This window comes from Symphalangus syndactylus, chromosome 3 (genome assembly GCF_028878055.3).
Source record: "Symphalangus syndactylus isolate Jambi chromosome 3, NHGRI_mSymSyn1-v2.1_pri, whole genome shotgun sequence".
NCBI lineage: Eukaryota > Metazoa > Chordata > Mammalia > Primates > Hylobatidae > Symphalangus > Symphalangus syndactylus.
The window spans coordinates 89061140-89076238 of NC_072425.2; the positions used below are offsets into that span (position 1 = coordinate 89061140).

Here is a 15099-nt window from a genome sequence, read left to right on the forward strand (position 1 = left end):
GATCCAACTATGTGTCATCTGTCAGAAACACATTTTAAATATAAAGAAAAAAAGAGGTTAAGACTAAAAGGATAAAAAACTCATACCATGCTAACACAGAGTAAAAGAAAAATGGAGCGGCTATGTTAATGTTAGATAAAGCAGATTAAAGTGAAAAGAATATAACCAAAGTAAACAAGTTTATTTCCTAATGAAAAAGGGCTCAATTCATCAAGAGAACATAGCAATCCTAAATATTTATGTGCCTAATAACACATCTCTAAAATACATGACACCAAAATATGTACAATTACAAGAATAAATCTAAAAGTTACAATAATAGTTGAAGAATTAAATACCCTTCTCTCAGTAACTGATAGAACAAGTAGACCATAAGGACAAGGAAGAGTTGAATAATACTATCAACCAACTCAACACAATTGACATTTATAGAACACTTCATCCAACAATAGCAAAATGCACATTATTTTCAAGTGTACACAAAACATTTACTAAGAGAGACCATAATCTGTACCATAAAACAACTCTTAATAAACTTACTTGTATTCAAGTCATGCATGAATATTCCCTGACCGTAATGCAATTAAATTAGAAATCAATACAGAAAAAATATCTGGAAAATACTCCAATACTGAAACCAAATAAAATTTTTCAAGTAAATGACTTCATAAGTAACTTAAGAAACAAGAAAAAGAAGGGCAAGTTAAACTAGAAAAAAAAAAAAGAAAAAAACAGAAGGAAATAAAAATCAAAGCAGAAACCAATTAAATACAAAAGAGAAGAATAAACTCAAAGACAGACAAATACATCAATATGATGCCATGAAGGCAACAGTCTGGAAAACAACTCATACATATATGAACAACTGATTTTTTACAAAGGTGCAAAGAAAAATCAGCGTAGAAAAGATAATTTTTCCAACAAATTGTACAGGACCAACTGGAAGTCTATATGCAAAACAAACAAACAAACAAACAAAAGGAACCTTAAACTGTACCTTATATCACATATAATAGTTAACTCAAAATGTAAAAACTACAACTATAATACCTTCAGAAGAAAACAGAGGAAAGTCTTTGTGACCTTAAACTCGGCAAATATTTCTTTCTTTCTTATAAAATTTTATTTTACTTTAAGTTCCTGCATACATGTGCAGAATGTGCAGGTTTGTTACATAGATAAATGTGTGCCATGGTGGTTTGCTGCGCCTATCAACCTGTCACCTGGGTATTAAGCCCCACGCTCATTAGCTATTTGTCCTGATGCTTTCCCTCCCCTCATCCTGCCGACAGGCTCCAGTGTGTGTTGTTCAAAGATTTCTTAAATATGACACCAAAACCTTGATTTGTAAAAGAAGAAAAAACCTAATAAATTAAACATCAAAATTAAAAATTCCTGGCCTTTGGAAGACACACTTAAGACAATAGAAAGCCAAGCCCTAGAGTCAGGAGAAATATTTTCTAATCCTATATCTGATAAAATACTTGTATCCAGAAATATAAAGAATTCTCAAAACCCAGTAATAAGAAAACAAACAACTCAGTATAAAATGGGCTGAAGATTTGAACAGACACTTTAACAAAGAAAAAAATATGGATGGTTAATAAGCACATAAAAATGCTTAACATCATCAGTCATCAGGATAATGCAAATTAAAATGACAATGGGATACTACTACACATTTCTTCAGATGGCTGAAATTAAAATAAATGACCATATGAAGTGTGGGCAAGTTGTGGAGTAGCTGGAATTTTAATATATTTCTTGTAGAAATGTAAAAGAAAAAACAGTTTGGCACTCAACTAAAAAGTAAAAAGTATACCTACCATAAGATTCAGCCATTTAAATCCCAGGTATTTACTCAAGTGAAATAAAAGCACATGTCTATACAAAGACTTGCATATGAATGTTTAGAACAGCTTTATCTGTAATATCCCAAAGCTGAAAACAAACCTAATAATTCAAATGAGCATCCATACCAGTTAGTTTAAATTGTGGCATAGTCATAAATAGAATACCATTTATCAATAAAAAGAAACAAACTATTGATGCATTCTACAACATGGATGAGTCTCAAAATAATTACGCTGAATGAAAGAAGCCAGACCTAACAGAATACATATGATATTGCTCCCTTTATATAAAGTTCTAGAAAATACAAACTAATCTCTAGTGACAGTAAGCAAATCAGTGGTTGCCAAGGATCAGGGGAGGAGGGCTGGAGAGGGTCAGGGTGAAATGGTTACAAAAGTCATGTGAAAAATATGGCTGACTATCTTGATTTTGGTGTACATATATGCCAAAATTTTTTCCAATCATATGTTTTAATATGTACAGTTTCTTATATATCAATGAAACCTCAAAAAACTGTTAAAAACAAAAATCAAAGTCAAACAAAAGAAGCAAATATATTCAGCAGCCCAGTTGGTCATTCTAAAGTTCTGCAGGAATCCTGAATGAGACTGAGACGTTTTAATGAATGCCCTGCAAAAAGAATGACAAAGTGGATTGGGGACAACTGTGATATAGAGTTGTAGACAGGAAGATTTATTTTTCTTAACTTCATCAAGATCTGATAATGGACGCATAATATTTTTAACTGGAAATTACTTATCAGCATATCTAAGTTTCTATGGATCATTTTTATGTTGTAACCTACTCTGCAGTAGAAGAGAGTTATACTAAGCACTAACATGCTTAGTGCTTTATTTTCTGATATTGTCAAGTTTATGAATAACTTGTTAAACTAATGAGTGACTGATACTTGGGGAACAGGTTTTTATTGCTTGCTTCTTGCTTTTCTTTTTTTCTTTTTTTTTCAGACGAAATTTCGCTCTTGTTGCTTGGGCTGGAGTGCAATGGCGCGATCTCGGCTCACTGCAACCTCCGCCTCCCGGGTTCAAGCGATTCTCCTGCCTCAGCCTCCCGAGTAGCTGGGATTACAGGCATGTGCCACCACGCCTGGCTAATTTTGTATTTTAGTAGAGACGGGGTTTCTCCATGTTGGTCAGGCTGGTCTCAAACTCCTGACCTCAGGTGATGCGCCCACCTTGGCCTCCCAAAGTGCTGGGATTACAAGCGTGAGCCACAGCACCCAGCCAGCTTGCTTCTTGTTTTTCTCAGTCTCCCATTTACTTTGGTGTGGTAATTCTAAGCCTCGCTTATACAGCACACCCTTATGAATGGTTTAACAAAATTGGTTAAAAATGTGAGTAGCTTTTTCTAAGTAAACACTGAGTTCCCACTCACTGCGTTCCAGAAGGTTGCCTCAGTTGGATTTGGCGCTCATCGGTGACATGTGCTCCATGGTGTAGTGCTGTTAACATCAACCTTTTTTCTTTCTTTTTTTTAGAATAGTTTTAGACTTACAGAAAAATTGCAAAGATAGTGCAGGAAGCTTCCATGTACCCCGCACACAATATTCCCCAGTTCCAACACCTTACATTTCTATGATGCATTTGCCACAACTACTGAACCACTATTGACACATCATTATCTAAACTCCGTATTTTATTTTATTTATTTATTTATTTTTGAGACGGAGTCTCGTCTGTCACCCAGGCTGGAGTGCAGTGGCGCGATCTCGGCTCACTGCAAGCTCAGCCTCCCGGGTTCACGCCATTCTCCTGCCTCAGCCTCTCCGAGTAGCTGGGACTACAGGCGCCCGCCGCCACGCCCGGCTAATTTTTTTGTATTTTTAGTGAGACGGGGTTTCACCGTGGTCTCCATCTCCTGACCTCGTGATCCGCCCGCCTCGGCCTCCCAAAGAGCTGGGATTACAAGCGTGAGCCCCTGCGCCCGGCCAACTCCATATTTTATTCAGATTTCTCGAATTTTCAACTCATGTTCTTTTTCTGTTCTAGGATCCCCACCCCTGAATATCCTAATACATTTTGTCATCATGTCTCCTTAAGCTCCTCTTGGCTGTTACAGTGTCTCAGATTGTCCTTGTTTTTGATAAACTTGATAGTTTTAAAGAACACTGGTTAGATGTTTTGTGGAATATCTCAATTTGGGTTCGTCTGATTTGTCTTCCTTTTTACAGGCAAGATATTCAGCCTGTGTTAATACCACTCCTCTCTTTCACACTTCAAGTTTGAATTCTATTCTGGGTCTTGGAGACCTGGGACTTGCCTACAGCCCTTTAAAAGAGAGTCCAAGAATGCTGTTGTTGGGTTGGTATGTATTAGAAACCTGATAAACGTGAAGGCAAAAACATTCAGGCACCTAGCCTAATGGCCCATATTTATTTAATAAATCTCCTATTTATTCTGTTTCCTCAAAAGTACGAATGTTATTTTCCAAAAGCAAACAGATCTCAAATCTTATTCATGAAGCCATATGATGTGACCCATTAGCTCAATGATTTCACAATACTATCCAACATTTCTCAAATTAATGTGTATGGAATTTAATTAGAAAATATAAAAGAGAGCATTAACACGTCACAGTCTAAGGAGAATTTGAGAGGACAGAATATAAAGTCAAACAATTAAAAGGTTCCAACCAGAAAAGGTCTGAGAATTCCATGTATCCTTCTGTTCACAGAATCAGAAGCACGAGGTTTCCTGATACAGGTTTATATTGTTACAGACCTTCTTTTCTTCATAGGGGATTCACTTCATAGGTGTTTTAATATATACCTGTTCTCATATTTATTTACTTATCAAGCATTACATCTGTGTCATCTTTACTTTGCCAGGCTCCTGGCCTAAATTATAAACATTTGATTAAGGTAGATATTATGTTACAATTTAATTTATTATAGCATGAATTTGTATCTGAGTGCATCAAATAAATCACAGAAACATCTAATAACTTAAAAGGAAAAAAACTATGCCTCAAAGGTCCATAAAATGGGCCTACATGTACTGTACATATTTAAGGTACTATCAAGTGTACTAGAAAAATACATCTCTACTAGATCATCAATGTGACCTAAAACTGATATACTCCTCATAGTGAACAACAACAAAATATTCAACAGTAATTGCTTCAGACTTAAAACATAGAAGAGATTTTGGCAGCCAAAGCCTGCTAAAAACTGATCAGGAAAATTTGAGCTGATGCTGTCTTTTAGCCAGAATTAGTGTAAAGATTAGGGAGATAGTGCAATTCATACCACTGTGGTTCCAGATACCTCAAAGTAGATAGTGTGGTAGATTATCAATACGTCTTTGTTGTATTGTTTTTTCTAGAAAGTACAATATTGAAAGAATTTCCTAGTATCTCCTCTCCTACTTCACAGATGACACAAAGCTAAAAGCCAAACAATTAGGTATTTGACCAAACAAAGGTCACCAGGAAGACAGGTCTCTACTGGACACTTTGCTGACATTTTTCAGATTACTTTACAATTCCATGCACAGCCATACATCGCCAGGTCATTATCTTGGACTTTGAAAAAGAGGGTTCTTTAAAACATCCCTCCCAGAATTGCTAGGCAGAGATACGGACCTGAGGAGATCAGCTAGATTCTCACCAGTGATGGTTATGGGACTTGCCATAACCATAGAGGGCAGAGGAAAATAAAGGAAAATAATACAAGGCCTCGGGCATTTGAGAGGGTCCATTACCAGGCATAATACACTTTCTGGAGAAGCGTGTCACCACAGAGAGTTCTAGTATCCTGGGGGCAAGTGTGGCGTAGAAAACCTAGGAGAACACAAGTTCCCACTCACTGCCTTCCAGAAGGTTGCCTCAGTTGGATTTGGGGCTCATCGGTGACATGTACTCCATGATGTAGTGCTGTTATCGTCAATCTTTTTTTTTTTTTTTTTTTTTTTTGAGACGGAGTTTCACTCTTGTTGCCCAGGCTGGAGTGCAATGGCGTGATCTCGGCTCACCGCAACCTCCACCTCCTGGGTTCAAGCGATTCTCCTGCCACAGCCTCTTGAGTAGCTGGGATTGCAGGCATGTGCCACCACGCCCGGCTAATTTTCGTATTTTTAGTAGAGACAGGGTTTCTCCATGTTGGTCAGGCTGGTCTCAAACTCCCGACCTTAGGTGATCCGCCTGTCTTGGCCTCCCAAATTTCTAGGATTACAGGCGTGAGCCACCACGCCTGGCCCAACCTTTTTTTTTTTTTTTTTTAACTGCAAAATCCTTTCAACAAATAAAAGCTCATCTGGAAGCTTATATATCTATATCTATATGTATCTATGTATCTATCTATCGATATCTATCTATCTATCTATCTATCTATCTATCTATCTATCTATATCTATCTATCATCTATCTATCATCTATCTCATCCAGATAAATAGATCACTGCACTGCTTGAATTGCCAGGGGAGTTGGGGGTACAGCCCTACCTGCTTGTCCACCTCACCTCCCCACCTCTCTCACTCCTTCAGAGGCTCCTTGGAGACCCTAGTACCCTAGTACTCCAAGAATACAGTCTGAGAACTTCTCACTACTCTTCAGTGTCTTTTCTTTCAGGCTATCAAATTTTAGCTGGTCATCTTTTCTAATAAGGTCACCATGGTAACTGAAAGGGATACACAGGCCTTTTGTTTCTTAACTACCTGACTGTGATGTTGAAAGCCAATTGGCTTAGTGTTCTTCTGGGTCGCCATGAGTTCCAGGGTTACTGTCAGACCACCTCACTGGTCCGAGAATGCTTTCTTTTTTGTCAAGGGGGATAACAAACAGCAAAATATCAGGAACTTAGAAGTCACTTTTAATGGGTGACTCACCTGCTCCTTGACCTTTCTTTCTAGCTTGCAGAAATCTACCCATGTGAGTGCATGAATGCTTGGGTTAAGACCCTTTAGAAAAGAAACACTTTCAAATTCTAAACTCTGCTAAAATGAACACACGTGTACTACCTAATTAGTAATGTGAAATAATAACATAATAATGGTAAAATATTTTCTTTTTATGGCCTGGAATCTCTTCATTGTCACTTCTAAATAAGTTAACATGAAAGTTAAGAATTAGAGATAACATAAAATTATTTATCATCATTTAATACCTTTTTTCATTGAACTTTTTAAAAATCATTTTATTCTTTTATTTACAGACAAGGTCTTGCTATGTTGCCCAGCTGGTATTGAGCTCCTGGCCTCACATGCTTCTCCCACCGTAGCCTCCCAAGTAGCTGGGATTACAGTGTGAGCCACCACACCCAGCTTTACTTAACTTTATTAACAAGCTAATCATTTAAGTATTTGTGGAGAAATTTACAATAAAAAATAAATGATGAAGTAAATGGTGGGTAAGAAGAGAAAATGCTGCAATAATTAGTTTATTTTTTTCATAAGGGCGTAATACCTTACCTATTTTTATTCTTGATAAATAATACGTTGAGATCACTTATTTGATAGCACTTAGGAAAATCAGTATCTTCTATAGGCATTTTCCTTATTTTGGGAGGAGGGAAAGACTTAGGAATAATTTTAATTTACAAAAATCACCAAGATGCTTATCCATATCATGGAAAAATATTTTATTATATCTTAGAAGACCTTTTACTGTATTCTTTAAAACCTTGGAATGTCCTGCTAAGTAACAGTGACCTAAATTTATAAAACAGAATTCTACTAGTTATTTATACAATAGTATAAAAATAAACAACTTACGGGAACAAAAGTGGGTTTAACCCACATGAGAGCTTCGATTTGGAGTATGGTTTGAATTTCTTTCCCAAGAAGACAGTGTGAGTGTGGTTTTCAAAAAAAGGCTAGTTGTGTTTTGTTTTTAAAATTGTGGAAAAATATGTGTAATACAGAATTTACCATTATAGCCATTTTAAAAGGTAGGATCCTTCTGACTCTGAGAGGCCAAATTCCTCTTTGTCACTATTCTTTTATTTATTAATTTTTTTCACTTTTCTTTTGTACTCAGGCTTAGATTACTATTCTCTCTCTCTCTCTTTTTGGTAAAAAAAAAAAAATTGCCTGGCTAGGCGCAGTGGCTCATGCCTGTAAACCCAGCACTTTGGGAGGCTGAGGCGGGTGGATCATTTGAGGTCAGGAGTTGGAGACCAGCCTGACCAACATGGTGAAACCCCATTTCTACCAAAAATATAAAAATTAGCCGGGTGTGGTGGTGTGTGCCTGTAATCCCAGCTACTCTGGAGGGTGAGGCAGGAGAATCGCTTGAACCTGAGAGGCGGAGGTTGCAGGGAGCTGAGATCGTGCCACTGCACTCCAGCCTGAGTGACAGATCAAGATTCCATTAAAAAAAAGCCTAACATAAAATTTACAATCTTAATCACATTGTTGTGCGACTGTCACCACTACCTATCTCCAGAAATTTTTCATCATCTCATATTGAAATGGCATACCCATTAAACACTAACTCCCCACTTTCCCGTCCCCCAAGCCCCTAGTACCCACTCTTCTACTTTCCATCTCTGAATTTGACTATTGTATGTATCTCATATGAGCAGAATTAAGCAATATGGATCCTTTTTTGTCAGTTTTATTTCACTTAGGATAATTCTTCAAGGTTTATTCATGTTTTAGCATCATCGGAATTTCCTTTTAAAGACTGGTAGTATTCCATTGTATGTATATACCACATTTTCTTTATCCATTTATCTGTAAATGGGCATTTGGATTGTTTTCACCTTTTGGCTACTGTAGATGATGGTACTATAAGCACTAGTATACCAATATCTCTTTGAGACCCTGCTTTCAATTATTTTGGGCATATACTCAGAAGTGAAATTTCTGGATCAGATGATAATTCTATATTTATTAAGAGGTTTGAAGCTTGATCTGGAATCAGTTTTAACTCTACCTCCTGGCAGTGTAGTCTTCAAGCAATATAGCCTGGTGGTTACAAGAATGAGGCAGAAGGATGAGTGGTCCAGGTTCTGGCTTCACTGTGCCTACCTATTACTTAACCTCCCTGTGCTTCAGTGTATTTTACAGCTCAACTGTAAAACAGGAGAATAAATGTCTTAATCTTATATGGGTCTTGTGAGGATTAGCGGTTATCATCCATTTGTTCCTTTGTTACATCTAAAATAGGGACTCACAAATGACTTTGGGGGTCTGTGAATCCCTCAAGAGTACATGTAAGTCTTTTTGTATAAGTGAATTTGTATACTTTTCTAAAGAGTTATGGTGGTTTATTTTTCCCTTTCTCAATCAGATTCTCAAAGGGGCCCTGATCTATCAGAGGAGAAGAACCATTACTCTGAAGGAAGTTAGTGGCTTGGAATTTAACATCAAGCCCTACAAATGTGAGCTTGATTAATCAGGTTTATAAAATATCCAATCATGTTCATATGTAACAAACCTGCACATTGTGCACATGTACCCTAAAACCTAAAGTATAAAAAAAAAAAATATCCAATCATGTTTTTCGCATGAGGAAGTCTGTGTGTTACCTTTGATTTTCTGTCTAAATTTCAGCCAAGGAAATTCCCTTGGAGAAATTCCCTTTCTGTTCCCAACTATTATAGTGTTGCTATAAATGATTTTTCAAAATTCCAAATGCAGAGTGAGATATTTAATTGATATAGACATTCAAAATGTGTGTGCATTAGTGTGTGTGTGTTTGTGTGCAAAATTTACTCTGACCTAACTTTGACTTTGGATAATCACTTCTTATAACTTAATTTAATCAAGTGGCCCACAGCTTAATGTAATATACCAATTTCCTTATTGCCCAGTCCTCTAAGTAGTATAAATACGATGTAAGAGGTCTCAGAGGAAGACCAACAGGGCGCATCACAGGGAGAGAGTACAGTGATGGTTAAGATGTGCCCATGAGGGCTGCAACAAAGCAACCCTGTATTTTCAAAGAATAATACTGTGATGATAACTCTTCCTTCATAATTACCAAAGAGGTTCTCCATTGATGTGATGTGGCTGAAACTCCCTTAATAATAATTATGCCTTAGACTTGCATACCACTTTTAACATTTCAAAGAGCTTTAACAGGCTTTGTCACAGAATCAGTGTGGGTTTCCTTGGCTTCCCCAGGGGCCTGCAGGTGGTCACTGCTATGTCTCCTACTAGTGGGGCAGCTTGGAAACCTGCTGCATTGGCACACCAGGTCAAAACAAGTAGCAGAGTGAAACTCACACCCTATGGCATGAACCTTTATTCACTGATGCTAGAAATTCTTCTTGAACGTTAGTGAAACAAAACTAGTTTGTAGTTATTCTAAATCAAGGAGTCCAGAAAAGAACATTTCAGTTCTCACCAGGTGTGGTGGCTCACGCCTGTAATCCCAGCACTTTGGGAGGCTAGGGTGGGCAGATCACAAGGTCAGGAGTTCGAGACCAGCCTGACCAACATGGTGAAACCCTGTCTCTACTAAAAATACAAAAATTAGCTGGGCGTGGTGGTGCATGCCTGTAATCCCAGCTACTCAGGAGCCTGAGGAAGGATAACTGCTTGAACCCAGGAGGCGGAGGTTGCAGTGAGCCAAGATCATGCCACTGCACTCCGCCTGGGTGACAGAGTGAGACTCGGTCTCAAAAAAAAAAAAAAGAAAAGAAAAGAAAGCAAAAAAGAATATTTCTGGTCTTAGAAGTATCCTGGATCACACTCATCGAAGTCCATCCAACAATATCTGTTGGCTGTCTATTAAGGGTCAGCATTGTTCTAGAGGTGGGGATGCTGCAGTTAATCACTGAAAGCCTTCACCACCAGAGAGTTTACATTCAAGTGGGGAAAGAGAGACAATAGCAAAATAAACAAACATATGTGTTGTGTGTTAGCTGATGAGAAGTGTGAGGGTATGTCTAAAAAGCAGGCATTGTTGGGGAGAATGGTAGGAAGGGCAGTTCCAGAAGGAGCTTGGAGCCCAGCTCCATGGAGCCTTGTGCTTACTGTAAGGAATTTGGCTTTTACTTAGAGTGAGGCGGGGAGTTATTGGACGATTTGAAGTAGAAGTATGATGTCACCAAATTTTCATTTGAATAGCAACACTTGGCTGCTGTGTTGAGAACAGATTGAAGAGGGCATGGGGTGATGCAGAGTTAGCTACTGCAATAGTCCAAGTGAGGGTGTTAGTGCCTTCATGTTGCTGTTTAGTTAAAATTCACCCCTGCCCTAAGAAACTGCTGACTTGATTTTTTAATACCATTGATTAGTTTCACAGGTTCTAGAACTTCATATAAGTGGAAGACAAATGAGTAATGGAGAGGAGGGGATGGAAGGGATATGTGAGGGCAGGTTGTACAGCGAAGTGGGTATAGATTCTATCACCAGGGAGCAGGGATACACTTCATTATGTCTTCTTTCATTGGTTAGTGGCTTGCAGGATATTTTGAGCAGCAGAAAACTCTTAACTGTGTGGGTTAGGCTGTATCATGTAACAGAGTCTGGGGCCTCTTAGACAGCTGATCAGGAACGAGACCTGCTGGATGTCCTACCTTTCTTACCTAAGGCCCCCTCCAAGGGCTTGGTTCCATAACTGCAGGCTATGGTGGTGAGAGTAGAGGACTCTCGTGGTGCTACAGCTTCCATCACCCTGCCTGTATTTGAACTCTCCCCTTCTGCATAAGCCATTTTCCAATAAACCGAAGAGTATACGATTAATCTAGTTTACTATGCTACTTTTCATCCTCACCCAGCAAACCATACATAAAGCAGTTTCACACCTATTTCTACATTGATTTAATCTCTTTCTCCTTTAAACAACTGAAAAACAGTGACAGTAACTGAATTTTTGAAATAAGTTAAATTCCCCCATAATTCTGCCACATAACTGTTATTATTTTCATATATTGCCTTCATTTTTTTTCACAGTTGCTATTTTGTGTAATTTTGGAATCAGTTTACAAACATTCTGCATTCTTTTTTCACTTTCGATAGATGTTTCATATTAACCAATAAGAAGAACATTTATTAGTTTATCATGTGACCAAGCAACTGTTTATTTTAAAACTCTGAACTAGTTTTGATTACCTAAAGTGATTACCAGTGGATGAAAAGACTATGGGCACAACATCGACCCTTCTAATTGATCGGAGAGCTTATTACAATACATTTTTAAAAATCTTATATAACTGGCCGGGCGTGGAGACTCACACCTGTAATCTCAGCACTTTGGGAGGCCGAGGTGGGCGGATCACCTGAGGTCAGGAGTTTGAGACCAGCCTGGTCAACATGGCAAAACCTTGTCTCTACTAAAAATACAAAAATTAGCCGGGCGTGGTGGTGCACGCCTGTAATCCCAGCTACTCGGGAGGCAGAGGCAGGAGAATGGCTTGTACCCAGTGGGTGTTGCAGTGAGCCGTGATCGCAGTGGGAGGTTGCAGTGAGCCGTGATTGCACCATTGCACTCCAGCATGAGCGACAGAACAAGACTTGAATATAGTCTAAATACAGATCCCTCTCCTAGTTACTAAGTATAAAAAATGAATAAAACATTAGTCCTGTCTTTGTATTTTCTGTACGAAGATGGACCAAATTACCAAAGTGTCCACAGTAAACAAAGATTATTTATTTATCACACACTGTTATCATGGGAGGGAAACAAGCATTCAACATTGCACAATCTGATTTGCTACTAAATAATAGTAACTAGGAGATTTTTCAATAAGCAGTGGACATTTAGCCTGCCAGTATCCGTTTCTGGTTCCATAAAGTCAGCATTTTAAAAAAAGAAGCCTGCGATTTTCTTAGAGAAAAAAAACACTTAACTCATTTCCAAGCAAATGCAAAGTAAAATGTGCCGTTAAGCCTTGTAAGGGGTCTGAAGGCTCTGGTTTATAAGGGAGTCAGGCCATCAAGAAAAGTGTTCAATGGTCTTTCATACCGCCACTGCCAACTCCCCTCCTAGATGCAGTGTAATTTGGTGCAGGGCCACAACTGCATGTGGCCTTGAGGTATGTGCAGTAGCTCATAGTCAGCAGGAGGTCAGGGTGAGGTTTGAGGGGCCAGAGCTGTTGAAGGGCGCTGGTTCAAGGTCAGCGATTCTCCACTTGAGGTGAAATTAGGTCAAAATGAATACCTGGGGGTATCCTAAAGAAGAAAAGTGGTCAGCGAAGAGAATCCCACAGGTGTATGTCGAAGAAGCAAAGGGTGGGCATGGTTATAATAGTGATGATAGTGGTGGGCCACTCTACGGAGGTGGAAAGTGCAAACCTCTTGGAGTGGAGGTATAGACTGGATGGTTGCTTATGTATCAGCCTCATATATATATTTTTACACCAACCAACCACAGCATCTCCTTCTCTCCTCTAAACCACTTCCTACAGCCATCACATAAGTTCTCACGTGGTTTAACATCCTGCCTTCATACCTTAAGAAGAGCTCTGAACTTGAGTAATCTACTACAGATCTATACTTTCTTGTACTTAAAAACAATAATGAACCAGGAGTATGCAAATAAGAAACGTTTCTGCTCACTTACCTTCTCCAGTGCAGTTTGAACAGCTGACTCACTTTCTGAATCCAGGGCAGACGTCGCCTCATCTAAAATCAGAATCTTGGGGTTTCGAACTAAGGCACGAGCAATTGCGATCCTCTGTTTCTGCCCTCCACTCATTTGAGCTCCTTTTTCCCCTACCAATGTATTGAATTTCTAATAAAAAATAGGAAAGAAGCACAGAAACAGAAGGCAGCGTGATCAAATGGTTAGAACAGGAAATGACAATCCTAGTTGTGTTTTAATATCAGCTTAATCAGTACTTCAATCTCTGGGTTCTTATGTCTTTTGATTTGTTCTTTGGGAAAACAAACCACTGTAAAACAAAAAAGAGCCCAAAGAAGAGAGGACATAAGAAAAATTTGGCTAGGACTAAAATAAATTAGACCGCATTATAATCAAATGTATTTAGAAAAATTAATAATAATTTAAACTAATGTCCAAATCTCTTTTAGATATTTTTAGAATGCTTTGAAATCTTTAAAAGAACCACTGTAATACAAATACCTATTTTCTGCAGTGTTTATTAGCAATTTGGTATGGTACCCACAATTTTCTTCCTGGGTACTCTGAAAAACAGCATGAAAAAAATTACTACCAAAACAAACTTTCCCCTAAAACTTCTTTTCCATCTTGAGGGACTTTTTAGGTGTTCTTCTGATTTGTTTTAAAATAAATTTATCTTTAACAAAGTAGATATTTTGTCTTCCATATTTGTGGTAGGGGTAACTTCTAGCACCCAGGAAACATGGCTAGTAATATTCTACTGGGTTATGTCTCTGATTCAAGTTTATTTCTCCACAGAGATAAATTAAGTATTCTTTCTAAACCCTTAATTTCTAGAGATTGATCTTCACATTTAAAAAATCAGGCTTTTTGAAGAAATTTACACACAGTAAAATGCATCCATTTTAAGGATATAACTCTATGAGTATTGACAAATGAGTACACCCATGTTGCCACCACACCAATTAATATATAGAACATCTGTAGCCCTAGTAAGTTTCCTTATGTCACTTTTTTCAGTCAAAACCCATACCATGCCTGCAGATACCCCCGAGTTGATTTTTGTCACTATACATGAATTTTGCTGGATCTAGAACTTCATGTAAATGAAATCATACAGTATGTACTTCTTTGGCTTGTTTCTTTTACCTAGCATAATGTTTTTGATATTCATCCATGTTGTATCAGTTGTTCACTCCTATTTATTGCTAAGTAGTGTTCCACACAATGCGAGCTTACCTTGGGTTGCCAGATTTAGCAAAAAGAAACACACAAGAAAACACAAAGCTGTTACATTTGAATTCAGAAAAGCAATTAATTTTTTTTAGTATAAGTGTGTTTCATGCAATATTGCTAAAAAATTATTCATTATCTGAAATTCAAATTTAACTGGGAATCCAGTATTTCATCTGGCAACTCTAGATCTATCACAATTTGTTCAGATGTAGTGGTTCACACCTGTAATCCCAGCACTTTGGGAGGTTTTGGTGGGTGGATTGGTTGAAGCCAGGAGTTTGACACCAGCCTGGGCAACATGGTGAAACCCTGTCTCTATAAAAAATACAAAAATTAGCCAGGTGTAGTGGCATGAGCTACTCAGGAGGCTGAGGTGGAAGGACTGCCTGAGCCTGGGAGCCTGGGAAGTCGAGGCTGCAGTGAGCTCAGATTGTGCATTGCACTCCACCCTAGGTGACAGAGTGAGACCCCGTCTTAAAAAAAAAAAAGAAAAAAGAAAAAATAGATCTATCACAA

General features: G+C 38.2%; 1 protein-coding gene across 1 annotated transcript in view; it reads right to left on the reverse strand.

The window, feature by feature from the left end:
• Positions 1-15099, reverse strand: part of ABCB5 (ATP binding cassette subfamily B member 5) — a 145940-nt gene that overhangs the window by 90225 nt on the left and 40616 nt on the right. Inside the window, 1 exon segment of the mRNA XM_055272486.2 lies at positions 13327-13497. Coding sequence (XP_055128461.1) covers positions 13327-13497 — 171 coding nt within the window.